Source organism: Typopeltis vanoorti, chromosome 14 (genome assembly GCF_054136105.1).
Source record: "Typopeltis vanoorti isolate ZY-2024b chromosome 14, IOZ_Tvanoo_1.0, whole genome shotgun sequence".
Taxonomy (NCBI): domain Eukaryota; kingdom Metazoa; phylum Arthropoda; class Arachnida; order Uropygi; family Thelyphonidae; genus Typopeltis; species Typopeltis vanoorti.
In genome coordinates, this window is record NC_143562.1 from 66,684,079 (window position 1) to 66,705,219 (window position 21,141).

A 21,141-nucleotide genomic window follows, 5' to 3' on the forward strand; every position below is an offset into this window, starting at 1 on the left:
GCAAACAACTGAATATCTCCCTGTAAGCCATTTCCTATATCATTTATATACAAATTAAACAACAATGGCCCAAGCACAGAGCCCTGAGGCACACCACTGGTCACCTGCCTCATCCTGTACTCGGCTCCGCCATACACCACCTTCTGGTATCTCTCCCTGAGCCATTCTCCTATCGATATCACCAATTTAGTATCCATTTCCATCTGCTCCAATTTGCGTAACAGTGTTCCATGTGGTATCCTGTCAAAAGCCTTAGCAAAATCCAGAAGTACCACTGTGTAGCCAGTTCTTTTGTCCAACTCAGATGTCATTGTATTATGAAAAGTTAATAGATTGCTAAGGCAAGATCTACCTTTAACAAAACCATGTTGGTCTCTATAGAGTATCATATCCTGATCCACCCATTCTTGAATTTTGTCTTTAGCCAACTTTTCCAACACTTTTACCACTACTCCTGAGATGGTGATTGGTCTGTAATTAACTACCGCAGTTTTAGAGCCACCCTTATGCAAAGGAACCACTTTGCCTAACTTCTACTCCCTAGGGACTATACCAGAGTTCAAACTTAAATTAAATATCCAAGTAAGAGGGGGTTGACAATTCATTTGCACATTCACGCAACATCCGAGCTGATATTCTATCTAAGCCTACAGCAATGTTTGCATTTAAATTTTGCAATATATTAAATACCTCTGATTTATTAGCTTCAATTCTCACATTAATTATTGCTACAGGTACAGAGATATCCTCACTTGAATGATAGACTTTTGAAAAGTAATCACTCGATAACTCGACTATTACATCTGATTTTGTCGCCTCAATACCATCAGCATCCACTAAAGTTATCCTTCCGAAGTCATTCTTCCTTTTACTTGCCACATAACGGAAGAACTCTTTGGGATTACCCTTGATCTCTTTGGCTAAGGTCTTCTCATAATCTGATTTAGCTTTTCTTACTATGCTGGTAACCTTCCTTGAGCCTTGTACTGCTCATGGGTGTACTGATTGCCTTTCTCCTTGTAAATTCTCCATAACATTTTCTTTTTTTGCAGGTCAAGCTTGATACTACTGCTCATCCATCTAACGCCTGCCTTGTTTGACTTCCTGACGATGGGGACACAATCTGATATTGCTTTCCTCAGACACCCACTGATTTTATCCCATGCACTGCTAACATCTTTCCCCTGCAAATGTTCTGCCATGGGATGGCTGCAAGCTCACTCCGAAGCTTGTTATAATTGCCTAACCTGTAGTTCTGTATATACCCCTTCTTAACAGAAAAATCCACAGATTTTGCAACCTTCCAAGTCAATACCACATGATTGCTTTCACCAATTGGAAGTAACGAAGACACCTTACTCATGCATACATCCTCTGAATCAATAACCGGGTCCAACACTCTCGCACTCGTGTCCCTTCAGTTACATGCTGTTTCAAGTAATTATCTCGTAGAAGATGTATGAACTCCATTTCCTTTTTGTTACGTGATATTTCCTCATTCCAATTTCTATCACCATAATTAAAATCCCCCATAATAATCACTAAACCTGCACTCTTGAATTTTACTCATTGCACTAATTTGCTGATGCATGAATTCAATATCTCCCCCTGTACTCCCTGGCCTATAGCAGCATCCAACTGTATATTTGGTTGCATTGGTCACTATTTCGCATCAGACCGCCTCAAATGAACTCTCATTCACATGTCTATCATCTTGATATACTACTTTCTTTGGCTGCAACACATCAGCTATCATCAACAGTACTCCTCCCCCTGTTCTATCTTCTCTATCCTCCCTGAAAATACTGTACCCATCACATTCAATTCCAGTGACCACATCTTCTACTGACAGCCAAGTTTCACTAATGCCTACAACTTTTGGTGAGATTGCACTGACTAATGCCAAAAATTCTTCTCTCTTATTTCGAATGCTTCTTGCATTGGTATACAAAAATTGCAGATTCCCTCTAGATCTTGTACCGGCTTTAGAACTGATATATAAGTCACTAATTTCAGTAATCCCATGCCGATTTTTATCTCTTCTGCAATTTATTCTGCAAATAAGGATCAATAAATATACAATCAGTGCTAAAGTTTCTCTCTCTTACACGCAACCTTTTCAATATTAGTTTCCCTGCCCGATTACTTCAACTTGTTCAGAGAACAGTAACTTCTTCAATCGTTTATGTCCTTCCATGTTCAGATGCAGCCCATCTCTAGCATACTACTGTCTTTTTCCTTCAAACACACTCCAAACATCAACAAATTCCAGACCTCTTTTTTTGCACATTCTTGCAAACATATCATTCATTATCATCGCTCGTCTACTTAACTCGTAATTGTCAAAACGAGGCAGCACACACTATTCTCCCAGTGATACTTTTCCTCTTCACAATATCTAGCAGTGTTCTTAAATCCCTTTCTACCCGATTTACACCACCACTCAGGTCATTTGTACCCACCATAACTATCATCTTGTCTGCTTCGTGCCCTCTCTTTATTGCTAAAGACACTCTTTCTATTGTCCCACCAGCCAAGCACTCCTCATGCATACCACTCTCCATACCCTTAATCATAGAATCACCATATATCTTACCACTCTTAACTTCATTCAAGTCCACACAAGCATCACTCATGGACTCATTTTCTACGCTATTCAGCATGACTCTCCCAGTTTCATTACTCAATGCTCTATTACTTACCCCCCCCCCCCCACTCTCACGACATCTCGTTTCTTCTAGGCCTCTTGTGGTTTTATTTTGTTGACTCCCAATCACTCCCATACTATTTATTACTGCATCATTCACAAAGACTCACCCATACATAAATCTGTTCTAGTTACTTCAACTAAAGTAATCTCTATAGTCCTAATTTTACTGGAAGTTAAAACTAAGTTTAATGTGTTAAACAGAGAAATTGGAAGTGCTCAGTAAGAAGATACTGAGCACTTCCAATTCCTCATGCAGAAGATGGTCATTTTTCATTTTCATGAACTCCTGCCGAGGCTCTTCTGCTATGGTCCCAACGTCAGCTTCCATTCCTAAACACTCAAGCCTATCCCAACACTTCTCGCATATGTTGACATTTTCGTTCTTCTCATTTAGCCAGACCGACCACAGATCCTTCACATTCTTCGTTGCATACATGTAGCAGTTTCCGCAATGTATCCATTGCGAAAAATCTAACGCTGAGCCAGCCTTTTGTGTAGAAGTCCTGCGCGCCGCTGACGTACGTTTCTTGTTGGACGCCCTTTACACGTTGAAGTAGTGAAACAAACGGCAGCAAAAACACAATATATACAACACAGTTCCAAACAATCACACCACTGAAGGATACTTGTATCTAACTGATGCACAACTGCAGCACAATTTGAGACAAAAAGCCACACTATATTTAAATTTAAAAATACGTTTTCTAGCCTAACTAAACACGACCGCCACATTCACCAAGGACACTAGCGCCCTCTCGTGATGATGATCTTTTATTTTGGAGGCCTGTATTTGTTTAGTAATATGGTGAGGTAACTAATACCATGACCATATATGTTATGTCTGTTAATTTTATGTGTTTTCTAGTCTCCATTTGTCTGCTTTTTGGGGTAAATTAAGATTCTAGGTGGTAAAATTTGCCATTTCCATATATGACTGACTAACTTGCCTTCATTTGAATAGTTCTTATAAATGTTCCTCACATCCTATATGGAATTCAAACACGGGTCTTTCCAACCAACAGTTGTGTCCCTGTCTTCTGATTGCACTATAGAGATACTATTCTGCAAAGTTGATAAATCTGTGATATATATATATATATATATATATATATAGTTATATATATATATAGTTATATATATATATATATATATAGTTATATATATATAGTTAGTTCATATAAAATTTTCTTGTAGTTTTGCATCAAAAATTTATGCATTAAGGACTTTAAAAAGTGATTAAAGAATGATCAACAAAGTTTCAAACATTATCATTTTTTTAATGCACAAGAATTTTTTTTACTTTTTTATATAGTGTTCCATCATTTAGAGGTCTCAGTGATGAAACTCTTATCAAGATTGCTGATGTTTTAGAAGAGGTGAGTATCAGATCTATTTAAGTTTGTGAGAATAATGTATTTTAATGTGGCAGAAGTAAGATGAGAGGGGTCAAGTTTGAAGCATTTTGACAACTAACGTTGTTAAAATGTTTTTTCCAACAGTTGGAGTAAATTTCTGATTTAAACACAAAGTTATTGAATGATTTACTGCTGTTTGCTATATAGATATTGTCCTCAGCATCCCATCACTGGGCTGCTATGATGGGAACATGATATATTTCAGGTGTGAAAAATTGTTGACACTACAGAATGAGAACAGTTTATTCAGATTCTGCAATCATTTCATATTCTTAGTTGGTAGTATACTGCTTTGTAGGTAGATGTTTTTCATTAATGCGGAAGTCATACTTCCGGAAATGTATAATATACGGACATGTATAATGCAAAGCATTATACATTTCTGTAAGGATATGTGCATTGCATTATGCGATACTAAGGCAATTGATGAAGTCATTAGCTTCTATGTACAAGTAGCCCAGTCATGAAGTGACTTCACATGCAAACTTTGTTCACCTTACACTTGGATAAAGGATTAAAGTAAGAATATTCAATCTGTACATTAATGATATTGGGAAGGATTTGACAAGTGACATATAGCTATTTGCTGATGATGCAAAGATAGGTAGGGTGATCAGGAATGCTGCTGATATGCTGTACTTGCAGAACAATTTGAATAGGCTGGAATTATGGGCAGGGGAAAATGGGTCTTAGTTCAATGTCAGTAAATGTAAAGTCAGGCACTTCGGCTTGATTAGATATCCAATGCCATATTGTATTGGTGGGATTATGCTAGAAGAAACTGATGAGGCTAGGGATCTTGGAGTGTTAGTAGATAGGAAGTTGAAGTTCAGGAGCCATGTGGCAAAGATTGCAAATACAACTCAAAAGATAATTGCAATGCTGAAAAGAACGTTCACATGTAAAGATAAGGATATCATTTTGCCTCTTTACAAGGCCTTTATAAGACCTCACATAGACTATTGTGTGCAGATCTGGTATCCTGGTTTCCATGGTGATTCTGATAAAGTGGAGAGAGAGAGAGTGCAAGGAGCGTGTTAAAAATGATATCAGGATTGTGAATACTGATTATGAAGACAGATTGAGAATTTGTAGACTGTAGACTAGCAAACAGGAGAAAGATGGGTGATATGATTGAGACTTACAAACTTCTGAAAGGGTCATACAGGATTTCATTTGATGGAATTTTTCAATTTATGGAAGGTGGGGAAAGAATGAGAGGGGATATCCTTGGAAGCTGAGCATGAAGGCAGCCAAGAAGGGTGTGAGGTAGAAATGACTCTTAGAGGGTGGTGCGTGATTGGAATTTATTGTCATTGGATATTGTGAGTGCAAGCAGTGTGAATGAATTCAAGAATAAGTATGATAGCTGGTAGTGTGTAGTATGTGGCCTCCCTTGATGAGTCTCTGACTCTCCCTGGAGGTCTCTCTTAATAATAATACAACTTCTTGACATCTTTAATTTATAGTATAACCAAATGGAAAAATTTCAGCAATGGATGTTATAAGAACTTCAACACTAGTACATATAAACAGAGTGACCAAAAAATCATTGTAGTAACTAATGTCCACTCATTCAAACAATATTAGTTGTTTTTTTTTACTAAATAATTTAAGGAAATTACAACGTCAACTAGGATATACATTAAAATAAATTTTAATATACTTCAATATTTCGGCAACGTCAAGTTGCCATTTACAAGAAACTTAAGAACAAGACACGTGTACGCAGGCACAACAAACAGTAAGTGAGGAAGAAGCAGGAAGCTATTATTTCTCCTAAAGTCCTGATGGTGTCCCCTAGCGGGCAATGTTGGTATTCTTGGGCGATTAGGCTGAAGGTCTTCTGATGTAGGTTTCCCAAATTTGAGGCAGTCTCATGCAGCCAAACATGTTGAGGTTTGGATTGTTTCTTAGGGCTGAAGCTGATTAGAAACGATCCAACACCTCAACAAATTTGGCTGCATGAGACTGCCTTAAATTTGGGAAACCTACATTAGAAGACCTTCAGCCCAATCGCCCAAGAATACCAACATTGCCTGCTAAGGGGAGGGGGCACCATCAGGACTTTAGGAGAAATAATAGCTTCCTGCTTCTTCCTCACTTACTGTTTGTTGTGCCTGCGTACACGTGTCTTGTTCTTAAGTTTCTTGTAAATGGCAACCTGACGTTGCCGAAATATTGAAGTATATTAAAATTTATTTTAATCTATATCCTAGTTGACATTGTAATTTCCTTAAATTATTAAGTAAAAAATGCATAACCAATGTCTAAGCCTTTCCATGAGAGAAATATTGCTTGTTGCTATCATATCCCAGTTCTGGTTGTTAGATTTTTGATGAATGTAGACTAAACTTGGTGTAGGATTAACCTTGATTTTTGTCAAGGTTAATCCTACACCAACATAATCAAGGTTAATCAAAGATTAACCTTGATTATGTTGGGGGAAGGGGACAGGGCATTTCTGAGGCCTCAAAAATGCTGAGCATATTTCAGAATGTGATTTTGGACAGTGAAACCTGTTTTTGAATAACTATGAATTGTACTAAGGAAAGGTAGGGTTTTTTTTTTTTTGAGTCATTATAGATAGCAGCTGACAGAAAGAAAAGTGACGAAACAGTGGTGAAGATCTAAACAGTAAAGTAGGAAATGATTTCCAATGCATAACGAGATGTTTGTGAGAAATTTGAAGAAAAGTGAAAAGCTAATAATGATAATTACTTTCTGGATTTCTCTGCCAGACATGGACTAGTTTTTACTAATGAATGACATGTTCCAACATAAAGATGTACATAAATTCACAAAGAGAGAACACATAAGAAATAAGAAAAGCCTCATTAACCATGATATTGTTTATAGTGATATTTTGCACTGGTTCAGGTTATGAGTATATATGAGATTTTTGATCAGGATAAAAATGAATATCATATTGAAACAAAAATTATTTATGAAAGTTTTGAAAAACTGAAATAAAAGAGAAGGTAGCTGAAACATTGAGTATCAATATACAAGATAATTTGGAATTCAATGTTTTAATTTATGAATCTGAAAATGGGCTGAAAATAAAACAGTTAATCAAAGAATATACTATGGATATGAGAGTTCTGAGGAAAATTAGGGAATGAATAGCGATTCTGCATCAGTTATAGAATCATATTAAAGATGAAGATATTAGAAAGAAACTTGACATTGTTAACATTTGAAAACATGTGAACTTAGCTAATTTAAGATGGCAGGATCACCTTTATAGAACAGAAGTCAAAAAGTTATCAAAACAATATGGAAAAAGCAAGACAAAAGAAGGAAGATCAAAATTATTATTGATGCAGTGAGTAGTGTCTTATAAGATTGAAATGCAAGTTCTGACAAATAACAGATTAATTTGGAAGAAAATTGCAGTGGTTTGTTTTTTTTTTTTTTGTGATTCCCACTCACAAAAGGTTATAAACCTATAGTACATTAGTACCATGAGTGGGCTATGGATTTTTTTTATTTGTTTTTTATGTAGGCCAGAATCCCTACTCTAGAGGCCAAACATGGAACTTTTTCAAGCCACTTCAGGCCTCCAATAAGCAGGGTGGTAAAGTAGTAAGTAAAGTCCAGTCTTACACTGGACAGTGAAATTCATCTTCCACCTAAAGACTATCAAAACACATCCATACCTACAGCGGAATTCAACCAGGACAACCAGGCTGGCCTTCTCATCACTTTTCTAAATTGATGAGATATCAATTTAGAAAAGGATATTCTTAAGGATATATAAACAAATAATTTCATGATGTTCTGAGTGTATTAAACAACCTTTTATCTGACTGCTATATTGATGTTTTTAGTTTGCCTGTATTGTATATTCATAGAACTACTGAAGTACACTCTGATTTATGCACAAGAGGATGATTTTTATATGTACTGTCCTAGGACTTTTGCATATAAAATAAATAAATAAATGAAAAAAAAACTGTTTTTGAGAGAGAAATTGGTACGATTGGTCCTACTTTTGTTCATAATAAATTTGTCAGTAAGTTTTGTTTTCTATTTCTCTCTCTCTCTCTCTCTTGAAGCATTATTATTTCACTATTGAAAATAGTAGTTTGCAATGGCCAGCACAGAGTCCAAAAACATGTGCTGGCCATTGCAATATTTTAGTATTGCTCTCTTTGAGCTGTGTTTCAGTTTTTTTGCCATAGTTTTTTTTACTCTTGATTGGAAACTCTGAGCGGTTAAAAAGATTCAAAACTTTGCATGGATAAGATTGTCATTAAATATATCTGCATATAATAACAGTTTTATTAACCTAGTTACTTCATATCGAATTAATGCCATAATATGGTACATATACAGGACCTAGAAGGAGGCAGAAAGATATGCTTCTCAACATATCTAAGGTATATTGCATGATTGCAGTGTCTAGGGCTAAATTTCAGACTAAAATGTTGATAGAACTGATGTTCTAGCCACCACAATGTGGAGTATCCTGAATTTAGTGAAATTTGGTTCAGCTTGCAGCAACTGAATAATCTGCCTGCACCTTCTTGCTGGAGGACTCTTTATAGACCTGAATGTATCTCTCAACCAGTAGGTATAAAACCATCAGACTGGAGGAAACTTTTCTATGTGAATTCTATCCATGTAAGACTGCAAACTCTTTAAGTTTGCAGTCTTACATGGATAGTAGAGTGGGCTTAGGATTAAATAATCCAGAAACATTGATTTGGAGAATGAACATGATACTTTTTCTTTATTAAATTAATTTTTTAATTTAATAAAGAAAAATTTTAATTTAATAAATAAAAGAGTATATTTATTTAATTTAATAAATAAAAAAGTTAAATTTTTTTTATTTATTAATTTTAATAGATAAAAAAAATATTAAAAATAAGAAAAGTGTTTTTGACTATTATTGTTCATAGTGATATTTTCAGGATACAAGAATATATAGGGATTTTGAAATAGGAAGTTATCATCTTGGAAGTTTATTTTCCACTTGGTTAGACTATAATAAATTTAGTTTAATCCTTTACCCAAGTGTAGGCAAACAAAGTTTGCCCCTGAAGTAGTTCAGGACTGAGGCAACTTGTAGTAAAGGTGGACCAAGCTCTCATCACTCTTTGTCTCAGTATCTCCCATAATGCAAGCACATCTCTTTGCAGACATGTATAAAGCTATGCATTAAGGGAAGAGCCACTACCCAGACTGGTTTCGACCTTTATTGAGGTCTCGTCAGTGGGAGGCAGACCTAGAAGTGGTGATACTAAGACAAAAGCAATGGAGAGGTCATATTTACTTATACGAGTTGCCAAATGGTGTACCTCCTTATTATTAATTTACTCTGGATTTAGAGAAAGATGTTGGAAGTTTATTTTCCACTTGGTTAGACTATAATAAATTTAGTTTAATTCTTTACCCAAGTATAGGCAAACAAAGTTTGCACCTGAAGTAGTCCAGGATTGAGGCAACTCGTAGTAAATGCATAGCTTTATGCATGTCCACAAGGAGATGTGCCTTGCATTATGGGAGATACTGAGACAAGGAGTGATGAGAGTTTGGGCCACTTTTATTACATAACACCTGCAGGTGTTATGTAATAATAATAATAAGAGTTATGTAATAATAATATTCATTTCACCTGTGTTTAACATTTGTCTTGTTTTCCTAGTGTCTGGTCTTGTTTCTGCATTATATGTCATAATAGACCTGATTACTGCTTTATAAATTCTGATTTTTGTCTCTACTCTAAGATGTTTATTTTTCCATATTGTTTTGTTCAAGCATCCTGATATTCTTGCAGCTTTTGCAACTTGTTCTCTGACTTCTAGATGTGGCCTTCCTTCCCAGTTCAGTTGTATACCTAAATAGTTGTAATTCATTATTTGTTCAATAATAGTACCTTCCAATTCTAATTTGCATCTTTGCGGTTCTTGTGATATTGTCATACATTTTGTTTTAGTTTTTGATGTCTTCATATTATACAATTTTGCTGCTTTATTAATTGTATGTAATAATATTTGTAGCTGAGTTTCATTTTCTGCAATTAATATTATATCTGCATAATATATAGTTCTTATTATAATAAATTTAGTTTAATCCTTTATCCAAGTGTAGGCAAACAAAGTTTGCACCAGAAGTATCTTTGGGACTGATGCAACTTGTGGTAAAGGTGGACCAAGCTCTCATCACTCCTTGTCTTAGTATTTCCCATAATGCAAAGCACATCTCCTTGTGGACATGTATAATGCTATGCATTAAGGGGAAGCGACACTACCCAGACCGGTTTCGACCTTTATTGAGGTCTCGTCAGTGGGAGCCAGACCCAGAGTTGGTGATACCAAGGTGGAGGCAATGGAGAAGTCATATTTACCTATACGAGTTGCCAAAAGGTGTCTCACCTTATTATTAAATTACTCTGGATTTAGAGAAAGATGATGGAGATGTGTTTTGCATTATGGGAGATACTAAGACAAGGAGTGATGAGAGCTTGGTCTACCTTTACCACGAGTTGCCTCAGTCCTGAAGATACTTCAGGTGCAAACTTTGTTTGCGTACACTTGGATAAAGAATTAAACTAAATTAATTATAGTCTAACCAAGTGGGAAAAAACTTCCAACATATAGTTCTTATTATTCTATTGTTTATTTTCACTCCTGTATTTTGTATTTTATTAACTTTTTGTATTATTTCATCCATTATTATATTGAATATTGTTGGACTTAAAGAGTCTCCTTGTCTAATGGCATTACTAATTTGTATCTCTTTACTTATTTTTCCTTGTGTTTTTATTATACAGCTATTATTATTATTATATATTTCTTTAATTATTTGTATTATGTTTTCTGCTACTTTTCTTCTCTGCAGTATTCCTATTACATCTTGAATTAATATTCTGTCAAATGCTTTTCCCAGGTCTATAAAGCATATAAATAGTTTCTTATTGTGTTCTATTGTTTTCTCTATCAATTGTCTGATTATGAATATTGCATCTGTACATGATCTATCTTTTCTGAAACCTTGTTGTTCATCTAATAGATTAATTTCCTTTTGTTATTTTATTATTTAGGATTCTTGTTAGTACTTTTAATGAGATATTTAATAAATTTATCCCTCTATAATTTTCTGGGTTTTTTTATCTCCTTTTTTAAATATTGGTATTGTTATACTTTTCTTCCATTCTACTGGTATCTTTTTTTTTGTATTTATTATTTGGTTGTATGCTATATTAAAACTGTGAATTATAATTTCTTTACCATTTTTTAATAATTCATTATTGATATTATCTAGACCTGGTGATTTTCTATTTTAAAATTTTTTAATGGCATTTTCAATTTCTGTTATTTCAATTTTTGTTTTTGTTGTATTTATTTCTTCTTCTTGGTTTTATTATATTTTATTATATTTACCTAATTCTACTTTTGTTTCAACGTTTGGTTATAAAGGTTTTTAAAATAATTTTCTAATTCCTCTATTTCTACTTTCAATATTGAGATATATTCTGCTTCTTCCTTCTTTTGTGTATTAAAAATATCCACATTTGTTTCTGTATACCATAGAAATCATGTCCAAGTTCTTTTGTATATGATTCCCAAAATTGATTTTTGCTTTCTATTTTCTTTATTTTATTTCTTATTTAACTTTACTTCTTATGTCTTTATATTCGTTCCAATTGTCTGTTGTTTTCATTTGTAGATATTTTTGATATTTTTCTTTCTTTTCTTTTGTTAATATTTTTATTTCTTCATTAAATCATGGAGTCCATCTTCTTGATTTTGTTATTTTTTTTTTTACTCCTAATACTTCTGTTGCTATTTCAGTTAAATTTGTTTTAAAAATCTTCCAGTTATCTTCTACATGTTGTTTGCTGTTTAATGGATTATCTTGAAACTTTTGTTTTAATCTATTGTAGTATAATGTTTTTATACTTTCTTATTTTAATAATTCCACTTTAAATTTTATTTTGGCATTGTGTTGGTTTTCTTTAGATTTTATTTTCACCCATTTCTTTTAAAGTCTTAGTTTACATATTAGCAGATTATGATCACTTCCAATTTCTGCTGATGCTAACACTCTAACATCTTCTATTTCTGATGGGTGTATTATTTGTTACATATAATATAGTCTATATTGATTCCTTTCCTCTTGTGTTTCCAAAAGTTATTTTATGCTGTTTTTTTTTTTTTTTTTATGCTGATAAAATGTATTCATTATTTTTAACTTGTTATTTGCACAGAATTGTATCAATGTTTCTTCATTAAATCTTTGCATGATTCCATTTATTGGTATATTTCCTATTCTTGCATTTAAGTCTCCCATTAAAATCCATTAAACAGCAAACAACATGTAGAAGATAAAAAGCTTCTTTTTTTTCTTTTCTTCCTTCTTCTGGGCATATACTGTCTGTTTTTATCCTAACTATTAATATTCTTTCATTTATATATTTATATTCTTCTATATTTTCATTTAACTCTTTATGTATTACTATTCCTACTTCGGCTTCAGCTCTATTTTGTTTTTTTACTCCACTGTATATAAATATATAGTCTTGTATGTTCATTGTTCCATTTTTTTTTTTTTTTGTTTCTGTTGTGCTGCATATTTTAATGTTTCTTTTGGCTATTTCTTGTATAAGTTCTTACTCTTTTCCATTAATCACTCTTACATTCCTTGTCACTAGTTTTATTATTCCATATCGTTTTCTTTTCCGTTTCCGATCGATATCCAACTTTTCCATCCGATTCATGTTTGTCTTGGTTTCTCGAGCAACATTGTTTTACGTCCAATGATGGGTTGCTGGCTCAATCACCAGATGCCTCCCACGTTAGCCCAGGAATATTGATGTAGCCTGGCTAGGGCCCCTGCGGAAGATCAAGCTTCCGACATACTTCACCTATATTTCCTGTTCACCTCTCCACTACGATGAGGTGTGGGTAGGATTTAGAGAGGAGTTTAATTGATATATCTTCAAAGTTGAAGAAGTTATGGATCTAAATTAAAATTAGTTTAAACAAAGTCTTCTATACTTCAGTGTTTTGGCTAATTTCTCTTTTATTCTATATAACTTACTTTTAACCATTAATGCACATTATATGGAATATACAACCTCTCTGTCAAGTTGACTCACATTCTCATGGTGTAGCCTGTTTCCACAAAAGAGGTGCTAGAAATCCCAGAACATTATAGCATTATCACTGAAAAAGGACACCTTCCTAGTTGGAGGAAATGCCAACTAGATCCACTAGGTGGTAGATGACCTTCATTACCCAGTGAAATCCCACCATCCTGCTTATTGGGGGGGGGGATGTAATGGGACAAATGCCATGTTTGGCCTCCAGAGCAGGGGTTCTAGTTTCTGTTGCTCTCTCTCTCTCATCCATGCAGTATGAGTGATACTTTTCAAGGGCATGACAAAAATTAGAACCCTTGCTCTGGAGGCCAAACATGGAGTTTGTCCCATTACATCCCCTCCCAATAAGCAGGGTGATGGGATTTCACTGGGCAATGAAGGTCATCTACCACCTAATAGATCTAGTTGACATTTCCTCCAACTAGGAAGGTGTCCTTTTTCAGTGATAATGCTATAATGCTCTGGGATTTCTAGCACCTCTTTTGTGGAAACAAGCTACACCATGAGAATGTGTGGTCGACTTGACAGAGAGATTGTATATTCCATATAATGTGCATTAGTGGTTCAAAGTGGTTTATATGGAATAAGAGAGAAATTAGCCAAAACACTGAAGTATACAAGGCTTTGTTTAAACTAATTTGAATTTATAAATCTGTTCTAGACGTCTGTTCTTAAATGAATTTGACAGTTTATTAAACACTAGGTGTCTTAGATATGAGTGAAAATTAGGGTGGTGAACAAATGGCATCAATAGCAGAATCATATTAAAAATGAAGCTGTTAGAAAGGGATATTGTTAACGCTCAATAATGCTTTATCAGACTGAAGAGAGTTAATATAAGGTAGTATGTCATATAAATTGTACAGAGAGATGGGAGGGCAGAGGAAAGGCTAGCGACAACGTGCTTGATGCTTGCATAGCAGAAATAAGATCTAGACAACAACCAAGTTCTAGGCAGATCGACACTCTCTCTCTCTCTCTCACATACACACACACACACACACACACATACTGCCCTGCCAAAAGTATCTAGACACCTCTAGATATAATATACTAGCCTCCCATAATCACTGCATCATGGGATTTGCTATAAAAGGAAGGTAACATGCAAGGCAACAGTTTTGCAGAACACAGCTGGCCCAAGACATGTCAGTTAAGTGCTTTTGAATGAGGCATGATATTTGGGTGCCATATAAGTGGCACGTCCATCTGTGAGATCACGTTCTAACCGGGCATCCACGATCCACTGTACATGAAATTGTACAGAAATATAAGAAGCAAGATGCTACAATGGTCGTATCACGATCATGAAGATCCCATATTCTTTTGGACCGTGACAAATGAACCATTGCCCGAGAAATCGCAGACTCATAGGACAACTCTTCAGGCCATCACAGTTGCTGTATCAGTTGGACCTAGCCAGTTCTCCTTCCTCCCAGTGTGGCCCATTAACACGAACAGTGCAGCGTGCTCTTCATGAGATGGGGTTTTTCCTCTTTGGGTGGACTGTGAAGAGGAAGCCTTTCATCTCGGAGGCACCTGCACTGGTGTCAAGAGTGTTAGCACTGGACCAATGACCAGCGGGCAAAAGTGATGTGGAATGGTGAGAGTCACTTTACTCTCCACCAATCGGATAGATGTGTGTGGGTCTGGAGGCACCCTCATGAGAGATATTACCATGACTGTCTTGTGCCCACAGTGAAGGATTGTGGTGGTGGTGTGGAGTCATGGTATGGGCAATGTTCTATTCTGCAAATGTGTGACCCATATGTGGTGTGGGCAAGATACTCAATGCCTCTAGGTACTAGGAGGTGCTGACCAAATATCTTGCTAGAGCGATGGCAGAGTTCTATGGGAATGCAGCCAGTTATTTCTTCCAGCAGGACAATGCACCGTGCTGTGCTGCATGTACAACAAAATGGTGGTTCACAGACGTTGGCATTAACCTGTTGCCTTGGCTGACCCAGAATCCCAATTGGAACACAATTGAAGTGATATGGGATATTCTGGAGTGCTGCATATGCCTGTGCAAGCCACCTGGTACCAACCACCATCAATTGTTGGAGCTCTTTAAGGCTGAATGGCAATGTATCCTGGGATACATTGCCATTCAGCTGACACTGTTGCAGTGTCAGCAACTTGTAGATAGCCTTCCACAATGTGTTGACTGACCCAGCAGTTATTGCTGCAAAGGGTGGCTCAACATGTTATTGGCTGCATCCATCATGTATGGCTTGTCAGACAAGTGGTGTTCGAATACTTTTGGCAGGACAGTGTATATAAGCCTCCATAGTTCAATCATTAATGATGATGCCCTTGGTTGAAAAGACCTGGTTTGAATTCTATCTAGGAAATGAATAATGTTTAGATTGAAGATTAGTTGGTTATGGAGGTTGGTTGATTGGTGGATAAGGGGAGGATGTGATAGATGCATAAGGTGGTTTTGGAAAAGGATTATAGGATTGACGTGGAGGAAATATTTCAGTATATGAATTAGGAACTCAAAATTAGGAACGTTTGTAACTTTTTATATACAATAAGATAGTATATGTAATTTATGTATTTATATAATTTATAATATTCTGTAATAAATTTAAAAATATATGAGTAGATTATAGTATCCATGAAACCTTAATTATGATTATGTATTTCAGACTACATATAATCAAGGAGATTATATTATACGACAAGGTGCTAGAGGTGATACTTTCTTTATAATTAGTAAAGGGCAGGTAAGTTAAAGATTTTCATATTTCACATAAATTACATTGTAAGTTTAACCACTTTACTGGTTAAACTTACAATGTACTGGTTTATTAAAGATCAAATACGCACCCTCAAAAGCTTCGTATCCATCATAAATTTCAATGTAATATCAATGGTATTATAATTTTAATAGGCACTTCGCATCCATGAAAATGTGGACGTATATATACGTCCTGGCCGGTAGCATGGTTAACACTATAAATATGTAATCCTAACAGTCTAAAAGTTTGTGATTATTTATATATTGAATATGCTATAATTTTCTAGTGTCTTTTTGGTGATTATAAAATTTGTGGTGTATATAAGGATCATTTAATTTGTAAAAATTTGTAAAAACTATTAAGTGATAGGTCTTAATAGCAAGCTATGGATATTACTGCACATTAATGATTTATAATTTAGAATTAATCACTTTTTATGATAAAAATTGCATTTATTTAAGAAGTGTAAAATAAATTTAGTTTAATTCTTTATAAGAGGTCATTGGCAGTTATAAGAATATAATATCTATCTATATATAATAAGAATATCTTTATAAGAATATATAAGAAGTCATTGGCAGTAGTATGAGTTGCATAGAATCAAACTTTTGACCAAGTTTCCAGACAGCGGCTTCCTGAATGTAGCTTGTTTCTTCTTTTGATTTTGGGCTAGGCTTAATGTTCTGCTAATACAAGAAGTGCAGTAAAATCACTAATATCTTTTTTTTTGTTGTTGTTTTGTGACTGTGTAATAAATAGGTAATTATATATTCTTTTTTTACATGATTTATTTTTTTCTTGTGTTCACAGTTTTTAAAATAAATGATAAATGAAATACAAATTCTGTAATAAATAGATTACAGTATATGAGCTAATAGTTCAAAGGCAAGCTCCACCTTCTTGGTTCAGAATCATCATGTACTGAACAAGTCACTGGCTCACATTCCATGCTTCCAGTGTTATGTTCAGAGGTGTAGTCCTAAAAGAAATAGTGCCAGGGCTCTACCTTGGAAACAAAAATCCAGAGCACGAAGTGTAGAATTATTATTATTATTATTATTATTATTGCAACGGCTATATGGCAGAGAGATTGCCTTGTTTTCTGAAACAAAAATGACAAGAGCAGCAAGCTGTATTTTTTGACCGAAAGCTGTAAATGCATTATAAGTCTCATTATTATAATTCTTATAATTTATTATAATGAATTTAAAAATTTTGATAGTTTTAAAAAAGTACCAGGGCTTCGTCCTGCCACACCCTGGCCCGACTACACCCCTGGTTATGTTATCTATACCACCTTGGATGTTATAACTCTTCTGGAATTCTTTAATGTTGGCTTGCCTTCTCCATCCATCACAACATCAACACATCGTTTGAGCATGAGAAAGCATATAATACTTTGTCTTAAAGTTATGATAATGTGCTTATTTATTGGTTGAATCAATCAGATGTGTTTGGGGGTAAAATTTTCGCTTTTATATTTACTTTAATTAAATTTAACTTTACCTAGGCTTCGTTATACTTTATTTAGGAATTTAATCCTATTAAGCCATTTTAATTAATTACCATACCAGCCTTGACATGTTTACATGTCAGTAACTACATCAATGCAAAGGGTTCATTGAAATAAAATAGCATTGGATACTATTGAAAAACAAGAATATAGAACATAAATTATTTCATGTGTTTTATCCATATGACCATTTGAGTGGTTAAACGCTTGCCATAGGTGCTACATTTTTCAAAACAGGCTCTCTGTTCAGTGAAGGTATCTGTTTCAAAACAGGAACTTTGAAATCAATATAGTTGTAGCTAAACTGATACAGATAATTTACATGAAAATTAATCATTTACACCCTTGTAAATTAATCATTTACAAGGGTGTGTTGAAAAGTTGTGATGATCACCATGAAGGAATTGAGGTCTTCTTATATATCCTAAAAGAAAAATAACTAATTATTACAATTTGATGAAACATGGAGTTTAAAGGGTTTTAAGATGTTCTTTTGTGTAGTTATATCAGTTATATCTTTAATATCATTTTTGTTCTGCACCCCCCCACACACACACCCTTGTATAAGTATAAAATTTTCATCCATGTTTCATGGCATATTCAGTATAAAAATATGATAACAGAAATAAAATCAGCAATAGCGCACTGTTGAAAATTTGGTGAAGATTTATTAGAGCAGTAAATCTTTACGAAAGTCACAATGGCTATTTGGCTGTTGAGTCAAAAAAGATGTATGGTAGGTATATGGTGATGTCTTCATGATCTGGAATATTTCTTCTGCTCAAAAAAAAAAAAAAAAGAAAGAAAGAAGAGATTAATGCAGTCCATCCTAGAATATACTTCGCATTAGAAATAGAAAAAGAACACTCAGTTACTTTTTTTAAAATCAGTTCATTCTTTGTCAACCAGATAGAAGTTTTCCATTCTTTGTATTTTGGACAAAACAAATACAGGTTCTCACTGTTATTGGGAAAAAGAAAATTAATTAAATAAATTTAAAAAAATATGGAGCTCTTAAAATCTTAATTCATCATGTTCACACTCTCTGTTCTGCAGATGCCTTACTACTTCAAGAGTTATATCATATTAAGCACCAATGGTGTTAGCAAATGGTTTTAATGAAACCTTTATGAATAAAGCATTTGATGGTTACAGACTCCTGTTTTTTCTACTCAAGAATAAATTAATAGTATTTTAATTGCACATATCAAGGGAATATTCAGAACATATTAGTAAAATTATCAAGCTCTCAGTATTCATGTAGTGTCTTGTTTTGTCCAGAAAATTCTACCTTTCTTTCTTCATGCAGGGACAAACTTTCCAGGCATCTGCCAGATTCTTTTCTCTTGTATCTTATCATATTTTTGAGAGATATAATTGAGAAGACCTTCTTCTGTTCATCATGAGGAACATAAAACTTACATTGTTTCAGAACTGAACAGTCTAGTCTTGCAGATTGTTCAGACACCATCTCCTCTAAACATTGGCAGTAGTCTCCCCTTGGAAGAACACTGAAATTTTATAGAGCAACAGATTTCTTATGAAATGGTTTTATAAAAATAAAAAGCTGTGAAGCATTATTAAATCATCTTGATTTGTTGTACAGGTTTAGTGACTTACATTTATTTCTGTTATGGGAAATAGTATTTCTCCCATCTGTTAATCTTTCCTAGGCTTTTTAAGTCTAACTATTGATTGACTGTGGATACAATACTAAAGCTTTAGTAATGTATTATTGGACTTTTTTTTTTCTTTTATGTCTATATTCTGTTATTCTGTTTTCCATTTTTATATAGATTTCTGAAACATGGATAAAAATTTAATACTAACAAATGATTAATTTTCATGTACATTATCCATATTACTTTACCTGTTATCTATGTTGGTTTGCATTCCTGTTTTGAAACAGTTATCATTTCTTCCTCTATTACGATAACACTCCCCCCCCCACCTCAGCTGTACCCACTTCATTCTTAAGTACCATACTATCTTGAATTCTTGCAATGAAGAATTCATTACATCATTGCTTTTGCAGTGTAAATTTTCTCTAATAAGAGATAATGTGCCCTCTACTTTTCCCTTTGTGTTTTCTTACAATGTTCTAATTACCATTATGCATTTCACTAGTATTGAGGACATCCTTGTTAAGCCATAACTCAAAAATCGTCATGCATGACTTAATTTCTTAAGTTAATATATATTTTTTCTTTTTTATGCGACTCCCACTTGTTAAAGTTTATAAACCTTTTGCACAGTTATTATCTAATTCTTATCCCACCCAAGTAACTAAAGATTAGATTATTTGGGAAATAGTATTTCTCCCATCTGTTAATCTTTCCTAGGCTTTTTGACTGTTGATGCCAGGTTCTGCTGCTCTGAAGACCAAATGTGGATAGTTTTTCTTGTCACTTCAGGCCTCTAATAAGCAAAGCATTGATATCTATCCTACCATGTGACAGAAATCATCTCTCAGCTAAAGACTTTCATAAACATATATGCCATGGTGAGATTTAAACTGACATCCTGTTGGATCCTTTTGGTTGGAGGATTATTATGTCATCCACTCACCCATCCAGACCACATGAGTTTGTTCTTCAAGTTTCATGCATTTCTCCTGTATATAAGCCATAGTGCTATTCAAAAATACACTTTAAATGTCATCTTTTCCTTTCTTTTAATGTGAATTCCTACTCCTGTTTATTACATGGAATATTCTTATCTCAACTTGCAATAATTTGTTGTATATTTTTGTCTCGTTTCGAATTTTTTTTTTAAATAGTGGATGTGGCATTTACACACTACGGCGCTTGGCCGCACGAAGGAAGACTTGGTTTCGAGTCTAGTCGAAGACTAGAGGAAATTTTTCTAAGCCTTTTTTCGACCGGTTCCCGAGTTAGTCGATCTCTGGCACGGGCAAGCGGGTTTTTCCTCCCGGAAACTCGGGTTTTTCCTCCCGGAAACTCGGGTTTTTCGTCCCGTAAACTCAAGAAAATCGACCGTAGAACCCACATTATTTTCAGACATTAAATATATTGTGTTAGGGTTAGGGACCACGAGATGGCGGCACATTTGAGCCGTTTCTCTTCACTGTGTACCGCTTAATTAGTGATAGCCTTGGGCCATCTATCTCTGATTGGTACCAGTGGAGATTGAACTGCCCACTCAGTCTCCAAAAGTTAGATAGGGCTAAATGGCCTCGCCTACTCCCGTATACGGGAATAAAAAGGCGTTAGCTGATTTTTTTTTTTTGATATTACATGTCTTGATGAATCCAGCAGTATTTAAAAATATATTTTCTGATTATTAATGAATCTACCCCATAAATCAGTAATGCCATAGTCATCTAAAGCTCTGATCATAGATTCCTTGTTTACAAATCAGGAAAACCATTATTATATAATGAAGTTAATGTTTTTAACTTTTGATTTATTGCTAACAGGAGTGCCAAAAAAAGTCTCTTGTAATCTTTTTTATAACTCCAGTTGTAAATCACTTGTTCATATTAGCATAACATCTCAGAATTATTATCATTTATCCTATCCTATCCTAATTTATACTCATGCATAGACCTACACATTTTACTGTGTAGGTATCCAGAACCAAAATCCTATGGAATAGGTTGGTTACTCCTTATTCCTGGA

General features: G+C 34.5%; 1 protein-coding gene across 1 annotated transcript in view; it reads left to right on the top strand.

Moving 5' to 3' along the window:
• for (cGMP-dependent protein kinase for) overlaps positions 1-21,141 on the top strand; it is a 308,955-nt gene that overhangs the window by 195,978 nt on the left and 91,836 nt on the right. The window contains exons 5-6 of the mRNA XM_090404405.1: positions 4,023-4,086; positions 15,895-15,972. Coding sequence (XP_090260531.1) covers positions 4,023-4,086; positions 15,895-15,972 — 142 coding nt within the window. The remainder of the gene's footprint in view (positions 1-4,022; positions 4,087-15,894; positions 15,973-21,141) is intronic.